The sequence below is a fragment of the Loxodonta africana genome, chromosome 18 (assembly GCF_030014295.1).
Source record: "Loxodonta africana isolate mLoxAfr1 chromosome 18, mLoxAfr1.hap2, whole genome shotgun sequence".
Lineage (NCBI taxonomy): Eukaryota > Metazoa > Chordata > Mammalia > Proboscidea > Elephantidae > Loxodonta > Loxodonta africana.
In genome coordinates this window covers 64,035,400-64,058,584 of record NC_087359.1, presented here as the reverse complement: position 1 = coordinate 64,058,584, position 23,185 = coordinate 64,035,400, and the positions used below count along the sequence as shown (strand labels likewise).

The following is a 23,185-nucleotide window of genomic DNA, read 5'->3' as shown; positions in this document are numbered from 1 at the left end:
AACTCTAATTGCTCAGAAACCTCATAATGGATACATACCCAAAGAGGTAACAAAGTGTTCGTGCGCATTGAGGGTCTTCATGCATCGCTTGTTCTTGAAATCCCATACACGTAGGGTCTTGTCATCAGCACAACTCAATATAAACTTCCCCCCAGAATGGAACAGAACTCCACGTACCCAGTTATCATGACCCACCTTAAAAACAGAAAGGACATTATTGGGATAACTGGAGAAAATCTGAGTACGGACTGTATCAATGTTAGATTTCTTGAGTGTGATAATTTTCTTGTGCCTATATGTAAGAATACACTTGTTCTTAGGCGGTACATGTTAAATAGCTGGGGTAAAGTGCCACGATTCCTACAGTTAACTCTCAAATGGTTCAGCAAAAGGTACACACGTATATACACAACAAAGTAAAATGTTAACAATTGTGACTCTTGATGAATATACAGGTATTCACCATACTGTGCCTGCATTTCTTCTACAGGTTTACATTTTTTCAAAACAAAAGGTTGGGAGCAAAGTTTTAAAGGATGTCTATTCATTCCTCCAACTACCTATATATCCCCTGTCCCCGCAGTTCCATTTCTTGTGATTTATCTTAAGAAATAACAAGAATGCACCGAGAAATTTAGTTAACAAAGTTGTTCATCAAAAACACTGCCATCAGTGTAGAAGAGTATCTAACAACATGAGGAAGTACCATAAACATTCTAAATGTTTGCTACAAAGTATGGTATGATACCATTTTCATGGAAGAAGAAACTGTGTTAGCTATACATTAATTTAAGCACAGAGAAAAAGGTTTAAAACTGTGTGGTCTAATTAATAGGTTACCCACTAGCTATGTGTGGCTATACTAAAATTAAATAAAATTAAGAATTCAGTTCCTTATCTCACTAGCCACATTTCAAGTGCTGAACAGCCACATACTGGATAGTGCACACAATGAACATCATCTCAGGAAGTTCTACTGGTCAGGTATCGTCTAGAAAAATATACTTGGAAGGAGTTATTAGACATGGTAATCTGAGGGAGTGTTTTATTATTTTTGCTTTCTCTGTATTTCTTTTTCCACAAAGAAAACAGTTATACTGCTTTGTAAAAAGTACCCCCCAAAAGTTATTTTGACTACTAACAGAGACAACTGAGGCAACAGAATACTTTGCTTTGGCACTGCCCTAATTTAAAGTCACCAATCGAAGTCAGGTCACATTTCATGTGGCCACACCAAAATGAACAGAAAAGAAGGAGCCAGAAACCTGCAGGGTAAATTCATGGTAAACAGGGAGAGCATGCTCTGTGATTTTAAATGGAGATCATCTTTTCTAACAGCAACACAGTGTAACTGAACTCAGCTCAGAAAACTACTAGAATTTAATTTTCTAATAAATTCTTGACACTTGTCAATAATATCCTGAAAAGAAACAATCACTTCAAGATATGGCTAGTACCTAAAAATCTCTAAGCAAACATGGATGCCAAATTATAAAAACTACTCCTGGATTAATATCCACAGATTCCCTTGAATTCCTTTAAACAACAGGAATGTCCACAAATCTTTACTACCATTTATATGTCCTCATACTGAAATCAAGGTGCTCCTAAAATGAAGTAAGCATTTCCAAGTAAAAAAGCTATAACCACGCATTTAAGAACGGTAAAATAAACCAAATAAACTAGACCATGTGAACAAACAGGTGATAATTAAAAGCATTCACTGAAAGGAAATACAGTAATACAGAAGCAAGCCACTTAAAAAAATGAGTCTATAAAAATACAGTTTTCCTTTCATAAGAGATGTTAGACCCATTTTAATGACACAGTGAGCTAGGATCTCCCTCAGCAGTGACTAGCTTTGTAGAATCTTTATATGACAGTCTATAGAAACACAATTCATATCACTGTAACAATAAAATTACAAAGGTTTAATCAAGAAAAGCCATCTTTATAAAGAGGTTATTCTAAAGCCTGGAATGCTTCAGGTCATTTATTAAGACAACACAAGGAATCTAACCCAAAAGGTATATAAACATAGTGAAGGTGCAAAAGCAGCAGTAAGACTGTGCAAACTTACAAGGGTCATAAGGCACATGCCAGTACTGACATCCCACATCTTAATGGTCTTGTCTCTGGATCCAGACAGCAAGAACGGCCCAGGCTTGCCACTTTTCTTAGTCTACAGAAAATACGGGACGAATTAAATTTCCCACACAAGAATTTTAGGTAAGGACTTAAACAGCTTTTACATAGCAATAACCTAATTTTGAAAAATGCAATTAAAGAAAAAATTACTGAAATGCACAAACAAGCCTTTCGATATTAAATCCAGGCTACACAGGAAAGACACAAATAATATAAAAACAGTAAACCTCTACTTAAAGATTCAGTTTCTATAATACAATCAGATGATAAATTTACTGCTCGAGACTTCTGTAATCCAGAAGGATTTTAAAACTTTTAATTCAGATTTTATATAAAGTCAGGCCAGAATTAAATTTATGATATATGGTAAGTGACCACCACCAGAGGGCAGTAAAAATAATTTGAAAGTGCAAGAGCCAGCCAAAATAGAGATTACAACAGAAGCTTAATTTAGAAAAGTAATTTTTTTGGGGAAAAAACGAGATTTTCCTCCTTCATTTAATGAAATATAATTTTAAAAATTGTATGACAGAAACATCTCTAAAAAGAAATGTCAATTTTGGCCCATACAACTTATTCACAGAAATTACATTCCATAATTTATTTTCAAGATATTAATCACAAAGAATGAAAAACATGAATTTAGAATCATGAAGAAATATAAAACCCCAGACTCAATGAGTCCTTCTAGTGATCACAAAACAGTAACAGAAGGCTTTATGTGAAACAGTCTTCATTTAAAGAAAGGTTTAAACACTGAACTGCTGTCACCATAAATTTACCAATAAAATAGTTCTGTTCATCATAAAGATGACTGTTTTTCAAAAACATCATTTAAACCTCACCCACAATTTTATTTTGCATCATTATACTCTTAGAACAATGGCATACATTTAAACAAGCACTTTTACTCTTCGGGTGAATCTCCATCTACATGACATAACAAGTCAAGAGTCAGTGGCAGCGAGAATAATCACTGCTTAAAAAAATGTAAACACATTCGTGCGCTGGAAAGGGTAAACAGTTTCAAGATCCAGAATTCTAGAAGGCAGGTTTCTAAATGCATAAATGGCCCTGGAATTGAGACTCAGAAAAGCGACTGAAAGTTCTAAGGTTATCAGCAATAAAATCATTAAAAATGTCACGTAAACCTCACAGGTACCTCAGATCCTGTGGCTTCAGAGATGGAAGAATATGAGCTTTCTGGAGCCCAGGAAATGCATTCTACCACATGCTCGTGTTCTCGGAGCTCGGCCTTGCACTCCTTTGTTGCTACCACCCACACGCGCACCGTCTGGTCATTGGAACAGCTGGCTATCAGGGTGCCATCCTGATTTGGCCGCACCATCCGTACCCATTCTCTGTGTCCTGTGAATGTCTTCACACAGTAGCTGTCAATAAAAGTAACAATTCGCACTGTGAATGCCAATCACTGGGACCCTTACCAGAAGGGTTACAAAACTAGCTATGCACTGGATGAAGAGAATGGTAAAAGTTAAATCATACGAAAGTCAACAGAATAAACGTACAATCCTGGTTAATAAAGGATGGGGACAAACAGGCTGGAAAGTCAACCAATCAGTAGAATAAGCTGACAGGAGTAGCATTAAGAAGCTAACTAAAACAACAAAATCTAGAAGGAAAATCTTTGCGAAACTCAACACACACAATAAACTTAAAAATATTTCTAGCCATGTTGGGAAAAAGGCATGCTTTACTAATCTGGGTAAAACTGGTAGGTTAAGGTTTTATTACAACAATCATGTATGATTCTAAGCACAACCAAATCCACCCTAACAGAGCGTACCTGCATGAATGCTATTTACATTTTAATTTAAACCCACAGTGAGATTACCTAAAAGAAGACCACAGAGAAAATAAGCCATTACACAGAAATGGCTCTCAAGGACATGAAGTCTCTTTGTAACATGCTCTGTTCCTTTTAGGGGGACACTTTGAGATTACAACTTAAAGTGTATAATAGAACCCTCACAGTCACCATTCTGGGTTAACGCCAAAATTACTGGAACACTCAGAACACAACTGTTTTCCTCAATTGTATCTTTAGCTGACACCTTTTCAACTAAACTTACTTACCCAGTTTGCACTTCCCACATCTTTATAGTTTTATCCCTTGAGGCAGACACTATATGATCTCCATTGGGCATGATGGCTACTGAAGAAACATTGTGGTCATGGCCTAAAACACACAACACAGCAACTCACTGAGTGACACACCACAACGAATATTTAAACACTAGTCATTCACTGTGGATTTCAAATATCACTTAAGTACACTGGGCTTTATATGAATTGATAAGAAGCCTGGATTTACACAAAAAAGTTAAGGAATTAGTAACTCAACAAAACAATCCACAATGAAATAAGGAGCCAGTTCTATTTATGATTACATTTAAACCTGCACAACTTTTTAAAAATACAAAGCACTGGCATCGTAAGCATTTGAACACATCCATGCACCCTTGTCTGAATATTTACGTAGGAAACTAAATAGAATTTCCCACGGTTGATATTCTAAGATATAAGACAGAAATAAGGTCTACAAAACTAAATAGAATGGGCTAAAAAAAATGGGGATTTGGTTCTATATTTAAAATAGTGGTTGAGAATGATCTTTTTTTGTTGCTTTTGTTCTTGGGGATTAAAAAAAAGGCATATATATACACACACACACATATATAAAATTCACATTTCCAAATGACTATCCTTTGAAGCAAAAGCCTCTGATAGTCCTCATATATGTATTCCAAAGAATATACAATGGTTGGAAGGACCTCTACCTTCTTCAAGTTACACTAAAAAGACACAGGCTATTTAAAGAAGAACAAATACTAGACTTTACAAAAGGATTCACTAGAATTCCTTTAACCGGTAAGCCTCCCTAACCTAATGCATTTAACCTTGGTGGGAAAACACACCTCTATGTATTTTGGGTTTTTTTTTTAATGTAATCACACAGCTTACTCTAGCTTAGTGAATAATCTATTTTAACAAAACCCAAACACTGAAATTTCATCATGTTTAAAGAACCAAACAGCAACAGAAACCCTTATCTAGTAAGCAACTTCTATACATCAGGTACTAAACCAAAATGTTAGGTATATGATCTCATTTTATCCTCATAACAACCATATGACTTAGGTATTATTATCTCCATTTTGCAGATGAAGGAGAAAAAAAACTACCTAAAGCCATTAAGTAAACAAGTAGGAATCTGAACCTAGAAATTTGATGTCAAAGCCCGTGCTCTTCCCACAAAGCCACACGGCCTCAGGAAACAGTCTCCACAAGAAGACCTGGAACGAGGCTCTACCATGGAACATTAAGAAGCGATCGGGGAAATCACTACACTTACTCTCTCAGGACTGTGTCCCAATTGGGAAAAACAGAAACACCAGTAACTTCATTTTCCCTTTCTCTCCCAAACACAGATAAATGTCCTGGCAGTTTTTCTTATCCAAAAACATTCATGAAAAATGTTAACATTCTATATAAACAACGAAGAGGTACTCAGAACCTCCTAACAGGAACTCTCAACTACTGTGGCTTACCCATGGCTACCTGTATTATACGTTCCTCCACCAATATAAGGAGTAATCGTAGGCAACCTGCTCACTCTATTAGCAACAATATTGCTCTCTCTAGAATGCTGTATTAGAAAATAACTATTAAAATACTATCCTTTAAAAGGATAGTGACAGGTGGTACAACATGAAAAATGTACAAAAAATAAAAAAAGGGGAGGGGGGGTTAAACAGAATTTAATGAAACCGGAGTGTTTAAAACAAAATATAGACAGTTATACCGATTCTCAAATGGTTCAGCAAACAGCAAACGTGACAAAATGGTAACAACTGGTAGAGCTAGGTGAGGGGTATAGGCATGTTGGCTGTACTATTTTGGGACCTTTTTTGTAGGTTTAAAATTTTTCAAAATAACGTTGTGGTGAAACAACAAATCACAACCACTATTAAAAACAAAACAACAACAACAAAACATTCAGCTTCCCTAACCCACTGCATATGCAGTTGTCACCTGACCCTTTTTACATCGCCTGAGTTAGGGCTCAGGGAACCAAAACAAATGTTTACACTCTGGGTACTGCTACTGCTGTGTATAATAAACAATCTCCTTTGGGGAACAGGTGTGATGGACTACCCTTTATCCCTTACCGTGCATGGTTCTGATGCATTCAAAACCCTGAAAATCCCATAGTTTAATGGTCATATCTGCAGAACAGGAAGCCAGAAGCTTGCCACTGTGGTCAAATGAAATATCCTGTACAGAGTCTGTATGGCCCTTAAGAGTTCGTTCAAAATCTCCAGTCTCATAATCCCACACCTGTCAAAAGAACAGGACACTGGTTAACACCAACTCATCTCTTCCAGTTTCACAGCTGTACTCAGCAGGCCAGTCTGGCACCTTATTGGCTAATTAACTAAGTGTCAAAGGATAACAATCTTAGAAACATCACATCTTCTAGTATAAACCAGGTATTTTTTAATACAGAAAACTAATGTTGCAATTATTCAAATAGACCTTTAGTAATAAGACCACTGCTATAAAAATTCATGACAAGGTTTATACACACACACAAAGAATAGACCTTTAGCACCAAAGTTATTAAGCATCTGCCATATACGTAACTGGAAACCCCGGTGGCATAGTGATTAAGAGCTATGGCTGCTAACCAAAAGGTCAGCAGTTTGAATCCACCAGGTGCTTCCTAGGAACTGTATGGGGCAGTCCTACTCTGTCCTATAGGCTTACTATGGGTCAGAATCAACTCGATGGCAACAGCTTTGGTTATTTTGGTTTTTATATACCTAACTCTGTTAGTGGTTAGGCAGATAAAGCTGAACAAGATACAATCCCTTCCCAGTCTGGAAACAGGCAAGACATATACGTAAACAAGTAAATTTAAGTGGGGGAAAAAAATGGTTCAAGAGGGCTGTGTACTATGATATATGTGGTACTAGGAAACAACAGAGCAGTAACAGCAGAGCTCAAACATTCCAGAAGCCAAGTTAAGAATTCAAAAGATATAACTGCCCATGAATAGATTAACAAAAACATATGTAATTTCTTGATTAAAAAAAAAATCACAATTTTCATATTTTTCTAAGTTAAGATAATAATTTAGATAATTTTTCTAAAACAATAGAAATAATAATGAGCTATCAAGGATAAGCACCATAAGAAACAGATATCAAGAACATATACTAAACTCATATCCTGGTAGTCAAAAGCTAGTTGGAAGTTCAATTTTCAATTTTTAACCAATACCAACTCCATGCTCTAAAACTGAATGGTTGACTTCATTCTTCCCATGGTAAGTACAAACTGATCTGTAGTAGGCTGGTATCGACTGACTTAGGGAAGTTTAGAAAATACATTTTGCAATCTTGGAAACAACCTAAACATCCAACATTAGGGGAATGGTTAAGTAAATATAAAATTTGTATCTGTAAGGAATTTATGGCACAGTGGTTAAAGTGCTTGGCTGCTAACCAAATGATGGTGGTCTGAACCCACCAGATGCTCCAGGGGAGAAAGATAATGGCAGTCTGCTTCTGTAAAGATTTACAGCCTTAGAAGCCCTACAGGGCAGTTCTATTCTGTCCTATAGGGTCGCAACGAGTTAGGATCAACTCGATGGCAGTGGCTTTGGTTTTTATACGATAATGTAAGAAAAAAAAATATATAAAATTATACATGCGATCTCAACTATGTAAAACACACCAAAGAAAAATAAACTATCTTCCAAAAATATCTCCTTTATAGAACACTTACATACCCTTCCCCAAACAAATTTCTACCATTTAAATGCTCAAGTACATCTACATGGAAATAATTATGTGCTTAATTTTGTACATATTTTATTAGATTTACCCTTAAGTATTTCAAGGTTTTTTGATGCTACCATAAACGGTATTTTCAAATTTGAACTTTATTTATTACTAGTTCATAGTAAACAATTTTTGTATACTGATCTTGTATCCTATGATTTTGGAACCAATCTTGCATTCTGGGATAAACCCTAGTTTCTCATGATGTATTAACTATCCTATAATTTGTTAAGGATTTTGCATCTATGTCCAAGAGTACTATTGGTCTACAGTTTTCTTGTAATATTTGTCTTGTTCACTTCAAAGTTTCAGTTAAGTTTCTTACCATGCCTTCATTAAAGAACACTATTTTCTCTAAAATAAATATACCCTGAAAATGAAGCGTGTCCCTTCATAAATGTTGAGCAAACAGCATTTTAGTTAGTTTATCAACTTCAAATGAATCATAAGAACTAATTTGATTTTCTTCACTGGATATTTATGTTCTGATTATAAAATAAATGCTCGTGATAGGAAATCTATACATTGACAAGGCAAAAAAAAAAAAAAAATTACCCTACCAATCGCATGTTTTTCCCATTTTTTCTGTGCTTACCATAAGCATTTTTCTATGCCATTAAATATTTAGCAAACATTAAATTTTTAAAGGTATTCCTATTTGTTGGCTAAAAATTTTCATTTTCGTTATGGTGACTATATCTCTGAATACTGAAAAATATCTGTCCTCATTTGTAATACTTAGGTCAGACAGCAACAGTGAAGAAGAAAAATTATTGGGTCAAAAAGTATAAACTGTTTAGGTCCTTCATATACTCTGCTAAACTTGCTTTCCAAGAAGATTTTATCAAAGGTAATTGAGATCGCCTACTTCATCAAACTCTTATCACCACTGGGAATTCTCAACGTAAAATATCTTGGCAGATTTGACATACAATTTTAATTTGCATTTCTTCTATAATTAGCATGAGACCAATAATTTTTTATATGTCTGCTAGCCATTATTTCTTCTTGCATGAACTGTCTGTTCATATACTTTGTCCCTTTTGCTACAAATATGTTACAGGTTTTTCCGTATTTGTTTGAATTCTTTATATATATTAAAGTTGGCAATCTCTCACCTGTTTTATTAATTAAACATATTTCCCAGTTTTGTTTGCTGTTCATTTTTTAAACTATTAAGAATTAGTTCTAAATGACAACCAGAAATAACATTTCAAAAATTTAAATGATTCAATTAAACTACTATCATGAACTTTCACTTAAAGCACAATAAAAACTAAAAAAAAAACTATCATGAACTGTTCCAAATATCTACCGTCTGTCACTTTTTCCCCTAAAGCATCATAGTTCAGATGTCGACGAAGTAAACATAACTGGATGGCTCTAAAAGGAACAATTCTGTCTTATTTACCAGTTGCACACAAAAAATTATTTAACAATTTTTAATTTTTGTTAACAACTGTAACATTAACTACAGTTTATTTAGCTACTTCATTTTATTCTAAGCAGCCTTATGATGTCGATATTTCTAACCACCCTTTACCCAACGAATGAGAAAACTGAGCTTTAAACATGTTAAGCACTTTGCCCAATACAGTCACAAAACTGCAAAAAATGCTGTCTCCTACTGTGTTCTTCTTTGAATCTTTTGGAAGGTAGTTCTATCACAGTCAACATTTAGAAAAAACCTAGCTTTACCATAGCTGAAGGAAGAAAAAGCATAGAAAGGAGTAAAAAGTGTTTCATTCCATAAAATATCCAAGAATATTGGGAAACTTTAGGTATAAAAATGAAGAGAAATAACATAGAAAAGCCAAAGGCAGAGGACGTGTTAACAGTGCCAACACACTGCTGACACAGCTTTAAGTTACTGAGTGCTGTATTAAGCAGTTTCATGAATTAACTCACTTAGTCCTCCTAACAGCCCTATGCGATAGATATTACATTCATTTTATAGATGAGGAGAGAAAAGCACACACAGTTCTATAACCTCCCTGTGATCAAATTAATTACTAAGTGGTAAAGTCAGCACTTGAACCCAGGGCCTGTTCCCTTGGCCATTAACTACCCTACACAGCCTCTATATATAAATAAAACTATCATTTTAATATCACTAAAAATGATTCATTAGAAACAAAGATATTTCTAAAATTTAATCAAAAGAGAAAACAAAATTATATATAACCACTTTGCATTAATGAAACAACCACGTGTACACATCTAAATAAAGACTAAATGTAAGGAATAACTCTAAGTAGTTGCTGTGCTACCTGGTATGATCATAAATTTTTAAATTTCCTATCGTAATATTTTAATGTTAACTTAATTGATACTTTTATATCACTGCTGCAAAATTGAAATACTTGAAGGGTTTTCAACCTATTCAAGGAATGTCTACCCCCTCTCCTACCTCATGACAGCAGTTGCGGTTTTTTAGTACACAATGACAAAACTATCATGAAACTAATACTTTAATTAATGTCTACATATATTTGAAAAATAGTAGTACATTAATGTATCAGATATGTAATTATCTCAGCCTACAAAAAGTGGTACATATGACCTTAAATTAACACAACCTTCCAAATACTTTACAGCCCTGTCCTGTGGGCTGGATGGAAGCTACTGATTTAGAAACTAAAGAAACCAATTTATTTTAAGCTGTCATTTTTCTTTTTTTAATTGTACTTTAGATGAAGGTTTACAGAACAAACCAGTTTCTCATTGAACAGTTAGTTTTATGACATTGGTTAACAATCCCATGACATGTCAACACTCTCACTTCTCAACCTTAGGTTCCCTATTACCAGCTTTCCATCCCCTCCTGCCTTCTAGCCCTTGCCCCAGGGCTGGTGTGCCCCTTTAGTCTGCTTTTGTTTTATGGGCCTGTCCCCACTGGCTGAAGGGTGAACCTCAGGAGTGACTTCATTACTGAGTTGATTGGGTCTTTGGGGGCCATACTCTCAGGGTTTCTCCAGTCTCTGTCAGGCCAGCAAGCCTGGTCTTTCTTTTTGAGTTAGAATTTTGTTCTACATTTTTCTCCACTCTGTCCAGGACCCTCTATTGTGATCCCTGTCAGAGCAGTCAGTGGTGGTAGCCGGGCACTATCTAGTTGTACTAGACTCAGTCTGGTGGAGGCTGTGGTAGATGTAGTCCATTAATCCTCTGGACTAACCTTTCCCTTGTATCTTTAGTTTTCTTCATGAAAGAAACCAATTAAAAAAAAAAAAAAAGTGAAACAATGTTTAATTTGGAGAACTGCTTAAGCATGGTCACATTTAAGTCATGCCTACATTTTATGCTGGACTGTTGTTATGTGATATACATAATCTACTCACATTTTCTTAGTTATACCTCCACAAATGACACAAAATCTAGAATTTAATCTGAAATCACCCTTAAAGTAGAGAAATCTACCTAAACCTTTTAACTATATTATCTTTCTGCAGGTGGTTTACACAACTGTCAATTAATTACGTATCACAGGCAAATAAATCACCTTTGGTTAAGAACTATGGATGTTAACCAAAAGGTCAGCAGTTCAAATCCACCAGGTGCTCCTTGGAAACTCTATGGGGCAATTCTACTCTGTCCTGTAGGGTCACTATGAGTCAGAATCAACTTCATGGCAATTTTTTTTTCTGATTAAAAGCGTAAAATATTAAAATGTAGTTATTTTCTTACTGTCCAAAATTCAAACGAGAGAGAAATATATGGCTGATAAAATGAAAAGCTCCTACGTCCTCACGCCCCTGGAGAAAACTATTGTTTAGTTTGGAATCAAAGCCAATATGAAATATATCAAGGAGAGCCCAATTTAAATGAACCAACCCTCTATTGGATCTGTTTGCAGAATATATTCATACCCTGAACCACTAATTTTATAAATCTGTATTTTCATATATCACCTTTGCTTAGAATAAGGCACACACTTCACCTTCATTCTCCAAGAGTAAAAATTATTCAAGCACACAAGGTGACCCACTGCCCAACACTAAATTAATAGCACTGCATTTTCTCAAATTCATCAGTGAGCTTATTTGGCAGCTTGCCTCTCAGGAGCTACAGCGAAATTTCATTCTAATTCTGTCTTTTAAGGTTCAGTACCAATCACTTACACAGTTTCAAAGAATCTCTTGTCCCTCTGCTTACGTTCTCATTTTCAGGATCTTTTTATTTCTTTCACTCAATTAACTTTAAGTCTGCTTGTAACGATTACCCTTTTGCACATCTTTCAATTTGGGGGAAGGAAAAAAAAAAACTACCTTAATTGTAGCGTCCTCTGAAGCAGAGACCATAACACTGAACACAGGATGGAAAATGACTCGAGTGACTGGACTCCTATGACCACTCAAGGCATATTTTTCTGGTGGACGGGGAATCCATTCTTTTGGGTCTCGTTTCTGACCAAGAGGTCCACCCGACGTAAATTCTTCTTTTGCTTCATTTAACTTTGATTCTAACTCCATAACCTTGAGAAGGAACATGCAGTTATTTATAGATTCTGATAAAAATAGCATATTTGACACTCTTCAAAACTGCTTTTATTTTACAGGTATACATGCCGAATACCTGAAAAACATTTCAGTAATCTGCAAAGCATTCGTTACATTTAATCGGAAATAACATATATACCACCAAAATATCTTAAGGGCCTTGGTGGTGCAGTGGTTAAGCGTTCGGCTGCTAACCAAAATGTTGGCAGTTCGAACCCACCAGGCACTTCTTGGAAACCCCATGGGGCAGTTCTACTTTCTCTTACAGGGTTGCTACAAGCTGAAACTGACCCCATGGCAATGAGTTTGGTTTTGGGGTTAAAATATCTTAACGGTGTGACAAAACTAAAAATTGAGAAAAATTCAATGCAATTGTGTCTTAACTATAATTAATTCAAGGAAAATTTTAAATTTATTTTTGGTCAGAGTGTTCTACTACTAATTTATAGAAAGAGAAGTAAGCCTGTCTTGGTCTCTAAGTCTGCTATTCTTAGTGAATTCCCTCCAAACTACAATTTACATTAACATATAAAGTGATATTCCTAAGAAAACCTAACATTCACTGAGTATCTTTCTAACAGTTGTATATGGATTAACTCTTAACCAAAGTTATTTAATTTCCTTATTCCAACTTTGCCTACTAAAAGTATCAATTTTAGGCCTGAAATACTATTTACTGTATTCACTTTACAGATAAAAAGAAAAGCTCAAAGATGAAAATGACTTGTCCATAAACACATTTTAGCGCTAGCATCATACTGGCTCCACAAGTGCTTCCTTTCTAAGTGACCAACCAGTTCTTCCAGCATCAAGCCTTTGAAGTCAGTCAGGGCTGTGCAGATTTGAGCCATGAGTTAGGCTCATGTACTAGCAACGATCTGCCTAGGTCAAAGTTTTCATAATGCACAGAAAATGTGTTTTGAATTGCTTTTCGATATTAGATATAATTACTAATTAATGCAGAAGAATACTTTGTTATATTAACATACTCAGAAAGTTTTGAGAACACACTGAATACAGCTAACTTTAAAGAAGAAACAGTTACCTTTTTTTGTAATCTAATAACAGATGTCCATTTTTTTTCCAAAAGACCAGCATATTTCTTATCTAATTCTTCATTCTAGAGAAAAACATGAGAGCCATTTAAAAGCTATGATAGTTCAAGCCATATAGACCATCTCTAAGCCCAAAGATAACTTAAAATCTGATAATATAAAAATAAGGAGCATAAACTAAGTTAACTGCCAAGTAGAACACAATAACAAATGACGAGATTTGTGAATATGGAGCTGTTAACTTGATACCTGAGTGAAATCCATTCATTAACTATACTATGAATAATAGTAAAAAAAAAAAAAAACCAAACATACCATATCTAATTCAGCTTCCTTTTTAAAAACAGAATATGCCTCTTCATAGCCATTTGAACGAAGATAATCTGCTATAGCTCGATTTCTGAAAGAAAACAAATCCAAATAACTCCTAACAAAATCTCATTTCTATTTTTTTTTTTCATTTCTATTTTGAAGAAACATTTTGTTTAAAATTTCTTAAGCTTTAAGATACTCTTTTAAGAACGTTTCCTTCTAAATCATACAAGTATTTCACAAGGAACCAAAAACAAAGCTTCCAGAACACTTAGCCATAGTTACAGTGTATCCACATTATAATATTCTTCTTGAGTTTTTCATAATAAGTTTCTCATGTGTTGTTTACCTCACAAGTTTTTGGCACTCTACAGATCAAGATAAATCAAGATAAGGCTTATATAATTAGGTATTAATTTGTGACAGTGATCATCAATTTTGCCTCCCTTATTACTTACAAGTTGTGGAATGACATCAAGGACACCATCCATGAAGAAAGCAAAAGGTCACTGAAAAGACAGGAAAGAAAGAAAGACCAAGATGGATGTCAGAGGAGACTCTGAAACTTGCTCTTGAGCATCGAGCAGCTAAAGCAAAAGGAAGAATTGATGAAGTAAAAGAACCGACCAGAAGATTTCAAAGGGCCTCTTGAGAAGACAAAGTAAAGTATTATAATGACATGTGCAAAGAGCTGGAGATGGAAAACCAAAAGGGAAGAACACGTTCCGCATTTCTCAAGCTGTAAGAACTAAAGAAAAAATTCAAGCCTCGAGTTGCAATAGTGAAGAATTCCATGGGGAAAATATTAAACGACACAGGAAGCATCAAAAGAAGATGGAAGGAATATACAGAGTCATTATATCAAAAAGAATTAGTCAATATCCAACCATTTCAAGAGGTAGCACATGATTAGGAACCGATGGTACTGAAGGAAGAAATCCAAGCTGCTCTGAAGGCACTGGCGAAAAACAAGGCTCCAGGAATTGATGGAATATCAATTGAGATGTTTCAACAAACAGATGCGGCGCTGGAGGTGCTCACTCGTCTATGCCAAGAAATATGGAAGACAGCTTCCTGGCCAACTGACTGGAAGAGATCCATATTTATGCCTATTCCCAAGAAAAGTGATCCAACCGAATGTGGAAATTATAAAACAGTATCATTAATATCACACGCAAGCAAAATTTTGCTGAAGATCATTCGAAAACGGCTGCAGCAGTATATCGACAGGGAACTGCCAGAAATTCAGGCCGGTTTCAGAAGAGGACGTGGAACCAGGGATATCATTGCTGATGTCAGATGGATCCTGGCTGAAAGCAGAGACTACCAGAAGGATGGTTACCTGTGTTTTATTGACTATGCAAAGGCATTCGGCTGCGTGAATCATAACAGACTATGGATAACACTGCAAAGAATGGGAATTCCAGAACACTTAATTGTGCTCATGAGGAACCTTTACGTAGATCAAGAGGCAATTGTTCAGACAGAGTAAGGGGATACTGACTGGTTTGAAGTCAGGAAAGGTGTGTGTCAGGGTTGTATTCTTTCACCATACCTAGTTAATCTGTATGCTGAACAAATAATACAAGAAGCTGGACTATATGAAGAAGAATGCGGCTTCAGGATTGGAGGAAGACTCATTAAAAACCTGCGTTATGCAGATGACACAACCTTGCTTGCTGAAAGTGAAGAGGACTTGAAGCACTTACTAATGAAGATCAAAGACCACAGCCTTCAGTATGGATTATACTTCAACACAAAGAAAACAAAAATCCTCACAACTGGATCAATGAGCAACATCATGATAAACGGAGAAAAGACTGATGTTGTCAAGGATTTCATTTTACTTGGATCCACAATCAACAGCCGTGGAAGCAGCAGGCAAGAAATCAAAAGACACACTGCATTGGGCAAATCTGTTGCAAAGGACCTCTTCAAAGTGTTGAAGAGCAAAGATGTCACCCTGAAGACTAAGGTGCGCCTGACCCAAGCCATGGTATTTTCAATCTCATCATATGCATGTGAAAGCTGGACAATGAATAAGGAAGACCGAAGAAGAGTTGATGCCTTTGAACTATGGTGCTGGCAAAGAATATTGAATATACCATGGACCGCCAAAAGAACGAACAAATCTGTCTTGGAAGAAGTGTGGCCAGAATGCTCCTTGAGGCAAGGATGGCGAGACTGCATCTTACATACTTTGGACACGTTGTCAGGAGGGATCTGTCCCTGGAAAAGGACATCATGCTTGGCAGAGTACAGGGTCAGCGGAAAAGAGGAAGACCCTCAACGAGGTGTATTGACACAGTGGCTGCAACAATGAGCTCAAGCATAAAAACAATTTATGCAGGACCGGGCAGTGTTTCGTTCTGTTGTGCATAGGGTCGCTATGAGTTGGAACTGACTCGAAGGCACCTAACAACAACAACAATTACCTATTATGCTAATATACGCTCAAGGACTGGCAACTGAAATTTAGTTTCCCAGAAAAATACTTCGATAAAATTATAATTAGTAAGTATTTTTATATCAAAGATAAACTTTACACAACTGTTTTTTTTTTTTTTTTAAGGCACAAGTTGTAAACTAACTATACTATCATGGAATGGCATTCATTTAGAATTAAAAAGAACTCCAAAGTTAGCGACGTTGAATTAGCAGATGCCCTTTCATGCTTTCCTTATGTTCTTTCAGAGAAGTAAGGAACCCTCCCCCCTCCCGCCTTGGGCAACTTATTCCAATGTCTCAATATTTTTATAACCTTAAGTCTAAGATAGAAATAATTGCTTGGCATTTTCTTTTACAACGTTAATTATAATTTAAAAGTTAACAGATGCACATGGTTATACGAATTTTGACTATGTAAATAGGTATAGAATAGAGGTCCATCACTGAACCCCAATATTCCACCTCTGAAGCATCCACTTTTTTCAGAGATAATCTACCCATACACATGCATACCTGCATATAGTCTAATCACTACTTGTTTTTGAAACAAAATGCACTACACTACACATAATGTCCTGTGCTTTGCACTTTCTTTGACGTAAAGCCACTTAAACAATCTTAGCAATCACTCTTTATCCGCAAATGTAGATCTTTTTTGAAATTATATTTCATTATAGAGATATATGATTTTGTTCCTACAAACAATACTGCCATATAAACATCAATGCCACTGCCTACCTAATTATTTTGGAAAATAAAAACACACACTAGTAGTACTGTAGAATTGGTGGGATTAAGTTTTAATTCAATGGCATATTAAAAAATAATAATAATAATAGTGGGGAAGGATAATAAGGAATTAGAACAAACACCTTCTGTTCCAGGTAACTATTAAAAAACCCAAAACCAAACCTGTTGCCATCGAGTCCATTCTGACTCATAGCGACCCTATAGAACAGAGTAGAACTGCCCCATAGAGTTTCCAAGGAATGCCAGTGGATTCGAACTGCAGACCTTGTGGTTAGCAGCCATTGCTCTTAACCACTATGTCACCAGAATTTCCAGGTAACTATTAGAATGCCAAAAATCAAAATATACTAACTAGCGGGAGCAGTCCACATCACACTCATGGACATGGGGTTAGAGGAGAGGTAAATTCTTAATGTAATAAAAAAATCTGTGTCTTCGTGCTGCTCATACCACAGACTATACCCTTCTGGCCTGTTCTACTAACGGGTGACAATTCATTAAGAGAGATCTTTACAGAGAGCTAAAATTTGCTTCTTTTTAACTTCCACCAGTCAGTCCTATTTGGGCCTTCCAACACAAAACAAAATAAGAAACCTCATGATATTCCATCAAATATTCTGTGTTAGCAAAGCCTGTGTTACAAACCTTCAACAAAAATAAATTTCCCTTTGGTTAGAATATCCCAATAATAAGGAAAACAAAGCTGAAAGACATCTATTTCTTAGTTTCCTTTTTATTCCAAAAAAATCAAACAGCTTAACAAATAAGGGGGGAAATGTAAAAAACTTTGCTTAAACACACTGCACAGGTGACAACACTTATGCTCACAGAACTGATAATATGTATGTGTAACATGTATAAATTACAACAACTATAATCTTAGAGGAAAATCTTTTGTAAAGGAAAGATAAATGGTGATACTTTTCTAGGTTAGAATATTAAAAGGAGAAAAATGTAAAATGAATACTCTTTTTGTAACTGAGAACATTTTTCTTATTAAAAATAACCCCCACGAAAGGAGAGACTGAAAGGGCTGACTCAATAGGGGGAGAGCAAGTGGGAGTACGGAGTAAGACATATGTAAACTTATATGTGACAGACTGATTGGATTTGTAAATGTTCACTTGAAGCTTAATAAAAGTTAATAAAAAAAAAAAAGTAATACAGAGATACCCCATTTTCCTTTTACCCAGTTTCCTCCAGTGCTAACATTTTGCATAACTATAGCACATTTTCACAACCAGAAAATTGATATTGATATGATCCAGTCTCTTGATTCAACATTTGAAGAATCAAGTTCCCTTCACTCCTGATGGACAGTGCTTAGGAACCAAGTGGACAACGCGATAAACTAGCATTTAGTAATTTGGTAGGAAAGAGTTGCCAGCCCAAGCTCTATGTCTGGTGTGAGCTCAGAACGTTCTCCATGTACCTCTCCTCTTGATAAGGGATCAGCTTAGCTACCACAAGTCTCCTGTTCCAAAGTCAGTTGGGTCTCATAACTTTGGATGGACCTTTGCCAGAAGTTGGAATAAAACCATGATGTGAAAACTTAAAAAAATAATAAATAAATAACCCCAACACTTCGAGACTACCACTACCTTTTTAGTAGTCTTCTCATACCATTTTCTCTGTCTATATATTCACATCACCATGCATGCATATATACGAATTTTAAACAAGTATTTTAACCTGCTAAATTTATTCAACAAGTTGTGAAAATCTTTCCTTGTCAATAATATTCTTTTACAATATCAGTTATTAATGCTCAAACAATATTCCATTCTACAGAGCAGCAAGTTTTACCTAAGCTATTAATTTTTTTTATTAATAATATTAAGCTTTAATCTATTGCTGGATCCCAGGTTGTTTCTACTTCTCACCATTTAAAAAAATACCGCAAACAAACTTCCATATAGAAAAAGCCTTTCTCACATTTTTATACCCGAGTCAAAAGAGATACATATTATAAAGCGACATTTTGATCGGTACTGTCGAACTGCTTCCTAGAAAAATGGTACCAATTTATGCTCATACCAGCAGTTATGAATGTCTCCCCACTACCTTTACTTTTCAAACACTTGGGTTAACATTTACCGACTTTAAAGGTGGGGAGGGGGTTTGATACCCTGAGACTTTGCTTATATAACTTTTGTAATAGACTAGAGGTTAAATTTCTAAAACTTTTGCAACATATCCAAATCCTGTGTGGCTTAACCGAATGTATTTTTAAAAAGATATGTTAATCAAGTATGATTAATTAGAAAGATGTAGGTAATTCCACATGTGCATAAAGCAGCACCTCAAAATAGCCATATTTCACATTGATACATTTTAAAATTTTAAATCCAATACAAACAAAAAGTCCAACATTCACTGTCTCATTTGACCCTAACACCATTCTGTTAAATTACCAGAGGGTAGCATTACTCCCAATAGTACATACTGAAAGGCTGACTTATCTGAGGCCACACAGCATCACCACCCACCCTGTCATACTGTGGCGGCTTGCATGTTGCTGTGATGCTGGAAGCTATGTCACTGGTGTTTCAAATACCAGCAGAGTCAGGATGGACGCGTCTCAGTGGAGCTTTCGACTAAAAGAGATAAGGAAAAAATGCCTGGCGATCTACTTCTAAAAATTAGCCAGTGAAAACCTTATCAAAACAGAACACTGTTGGACTTGCTTGCTATGGACATGTCATTAGAAGGCATCAATTGCTAGAGGAAGACATCATGTTTGGTGAAGTAGGGGGCCAACAAGGATGAAGGAAACCCTCAGCGAGATGGACTGGCAAAACAGCCACAAAGGCGGACTCGAAAATGCCAGCTACTGTGAGAATGATGCAGGATTGGGGAACATTTCATTCTGTTGGATGTAAGGCTGCCATGCATCGGAGCTGGCTGTCTGTCTGTCTATGTATCACGGCTAATAAGTAGTAAAAGCAATTTCAACCAACATTTCTTGAGTGGGCAAGAAAGAAACAGGCTAAGCAAGTGTAGCTCAGCATCCCCTTCTTCAACCAGAGTAGTTTCCTTTTTATGTATCTTCATGTATTTCTTCATAAATTATTTAAAAGTGGATTTACACATGCAGTGAGATGGATCGCTTTTGTGTGGCCTTCTTCTCCATGGTCTTGTAACTCCCACCCATGTCATCGTGTGGGACTGTGCAAATGTGGTAATTGTGGCCCACCAAGGGATCGGTCAGTTTTGTCTTCAAAAAGTCAATTCCATAGCAGAGGGAGGATTCTACCACCACCAAGGAAGAACAGCCATGAGCAGACAGTGTGTCCTTTGCACCTGGGGTCCCTGCTCTGAGAAAACTCCTGGAACCAGGAGACCTAGAGAGTGAGCTGTAACCTAGACAACGGCAGGAAGCAGTGGCAGGAGAAACTGGCAGGAGATCTTGCAGTGGGTTTCCTGGCCCATGGAGTGAGAAAGCTGAGTGCCTGGGGTGCCTCTGGGGATTTATTAAACCCCTCAAAAAACCAAACCTGTTACCGTCTTATCAATTCCGATTCATAGTGACTCTACAGGACAGAGCAGAACTGCCCCACAGAGTTTCCAATAAGCAGCTAGGGGATTAGAACTGCCAACCTTTTGGTCAGCAACCTGAGATCTTAACCACTGTACACGGGCTAAAAAGGCTTTGTAACACTCGCCTCAGCAGGGCAGAGGCCTAGGGTCAGAGAGAGGTGTGCCTGCAAACATAGCTGAAAAGAGGCTGTCCTGAGGAAGAACTGTATCCTGAGTGTTCCTGAGCCTGAATTATAACCTGTTACTTCCCTAACAACCCCATAATCGTGAGTATGGTCTGTGAGTTTCTGTGCGGCCACTGCAATGAATTATAGACCCCACCACAGAAGTAGAGAGTGCCATGGGAGGGACATTCGGTTTCAGAATTGGTAATGATGGCTGAGAGAGAAGGCATGTCTGACCTCCACCTCATAGAAATCAGCCTTGAGCTACTGATGTTGATTCTCTTTCCCCCTTGTGGAGAGAGAGGAGATCACACACCTCCCCCACGTCGTTTTTACAATATGGCTCTTTAAAAATCCCCATACACAAATCCTTAAAACCAGATCTGACTGAGAAATTCACATTCTTAACCACTGGGCTTTACGGTTCTAGTAATGGCTGGATGTGGGAGACGTATTTTCACCACCACCACCGCCCCACCTAGCAAGAGTGGTTTCAGAACTTAAAGCCGCCTCAATATTCTGTTCTCCAATAACGTAAAATATTGTAGTCGGGATAGAGCAGTGACGTTTGGGGAAGGAGAATATCAGGGAAAGGTTCTCTTTCTACCCAATGAAAGTAAAATCCTTAGTTACAAAATTTATAACACTGTGACAAACATACTGTAGATACTTGCTCATATAACTAAAAAAACCACTGACAGGTAAGTTTAGAAAATTAAGTGCTATCACATGATATTAATAATCTAATACTGAACCATCGAAGAGGAAGGTATATGTGTACAAAAATACAGTCAATAAATGAGAGTTGAATTAGAGTCTGATAGCATTAAGTATAATTGTGCAACACATCAATGATATACAAAGGCTACAGCCTAGTCCCAGAAGAGCTCTAGTCAATTCTATTCCCATATCAGATACAATTCAGTCACAGCCAGCTTCTAGCCACTTATCAGGTTAGAAAAAGTCCGGTCCCCCGGCCAGTTAATTTTTCACAACCACCACCACCGCCCCACCTCTCAATATCTAAACCAACTGTCTGCTCCAGTGATGTGGAACCTCTTATTAAGGCAAGATGTACCACCATCACTTAAAGTAAGAATTAAGACTGAGGAATCTTATGATTCTAACAGCCTAAAGGGTACTTCTGGGGCCTGCTACTGAGTTCAGGCTTTTGTCTCTTTTGAAAAAAGAAAATGGATAAGTGGACAAAGGTATGATAATTTCTCAAAGAAACTTAGTACACGCAATTTAAATTAATCTCCCCATAAATGAAAACCAAAAACCAGTAACCCTGTCTAGAATCAGAGAAAACGGTTAAAAATCAAAAGAACTGAGATCAAAGACCTTTATCCATCAATAAACAGACCTTGGCTAGACAGAGCTTAAGTAGATCAGATTTTAAGCACTTTAGCTGACTTCCTACTGCTTTTAATTGTTCTTCTATCCCCCAGGATACTTTCCGTAGCTGTGACATCAATCATACACATCCCCATCACCATCCACACACACATTCACACTCTTAAAAAGGGAAGTGAGATTTAAAAAGTTACTCTGAATGCTAAAGACTGCTAAACAATAACAACTCTAAAGAGACTGGATAACACCAGCAACAAAAGCAAAATACGCCAGCCGCCCCTGCAGCTCCTGCAAAGTTCCATCAGAGCAGAGGGACTCACAGAGCATGCGTTAGTGGGGATGGAGGGAGGGGCCTGTTTTCACAGGTAAAGGAAGTGAGGCTCACAGGGCTTCAGTGACTTTTTGGTTAGCAAGTGGTAGAGCTGGAAATCAAATTCAGGTTTTTTTGAAGCCCAGATGAGGATAACAATGTTTTTCAAACTGTACTCTAGCAGCCTGCTGTGTGCCGTGGAGTCAATCCTGACTCACAGCGACCCTACAGGACAAGGCAGAATTGACCCATAGTTCCCAAGGCTCTCATCTTCACAAAAGCAGACGGCCACATTTTTCTTCCGTGGAGTGGCTGGTGGGTTCAAGCTGCTGACCTTTTGGCTAGCAGCCAAGTGCTTAACCACTGTACCACCAGGGCTCCTTCTAGCACCCTAAGGTTTAATAAAAATATACTAAGAGTTCTATAAAAAAAAAAAACACGTTGCCATCGAGAGTTCTATAAAAAAAATAGATACTTAAAATTCATTGTTTATATGAGGAAAAACAAGGTTTTAAAAAAAGGCTAACTTGTTTCCTTTACCAGGCCCATTAAAAGGGATACACTACAAAGACTGATTTCACAGATTTTAGAAATTAGGGAAACAAGAGCTAAGGAAAGGCCTGGTGAATCTGGGAAGGGTGAAGGCTATGGAGCATACTGTGAGGGTAACAGAGAAGACCAGGCGGAATGGGATCAAGCATGCAGGTTCACACCATCAGGAGCCCGTCTTTACTAC

General features: G+C 36.8%; 1 protein-coding gene across 2 annotated transcripts in view; it reads right to left on the bottom strand.

Annotated features, from left to right (window-relative positions):
- The window catches only part of PAFAH1B1 (platelet activating factor acetylhydrolase 1b regulatory subunit 1), a 66,463-nt gene that overhangs the window by 1,202 nt on the left and 42,076 nt on the right, over nt 1-23,185 (bottom strand). The window contains exons 3-11 of one of the 2 annotated variants that reach the window (XM_064271562.1): nt 19,569-19,676; nt 13,885-13,969; nt 13,560-13,634; nt 12,284-12,490; nt 6,342-6,510; nt 4,246-4,348; nt 3,311-3,539; nt 2,081-2,182; nt 39-195 (exon numbers count right to left, since the gene is read on the bottom strand). In XM_064271562.1, coding sequence (XP_064127632.1) covers nt 39-195; nt 2,081-2,182; nt 3,311-3,539; nt 4,246-4,348; nt 6,342-6,510; nt 12,284-12,490; nt 13,560-13,634; nt 13,885-13,969; nt 19,569-19,576 — 1,135 coding nt within the window. In that variant the 5' untranslated portion in view covers nt 19,577-19,676. The remainder of the gene's footprint in view (nt 1-38; nt 196-2,080; nt 2,183-3,310; nt 3,540-4,245; nt 4,349-6,341; nt 6,511-12,283; nt 12,491-13,559; nt 13,635-13,884; nt 13,970-19,568; nt 19,677-23,185) is intronic. The other variant, XM_064271561.1, reaches the window with a different exon arrangement.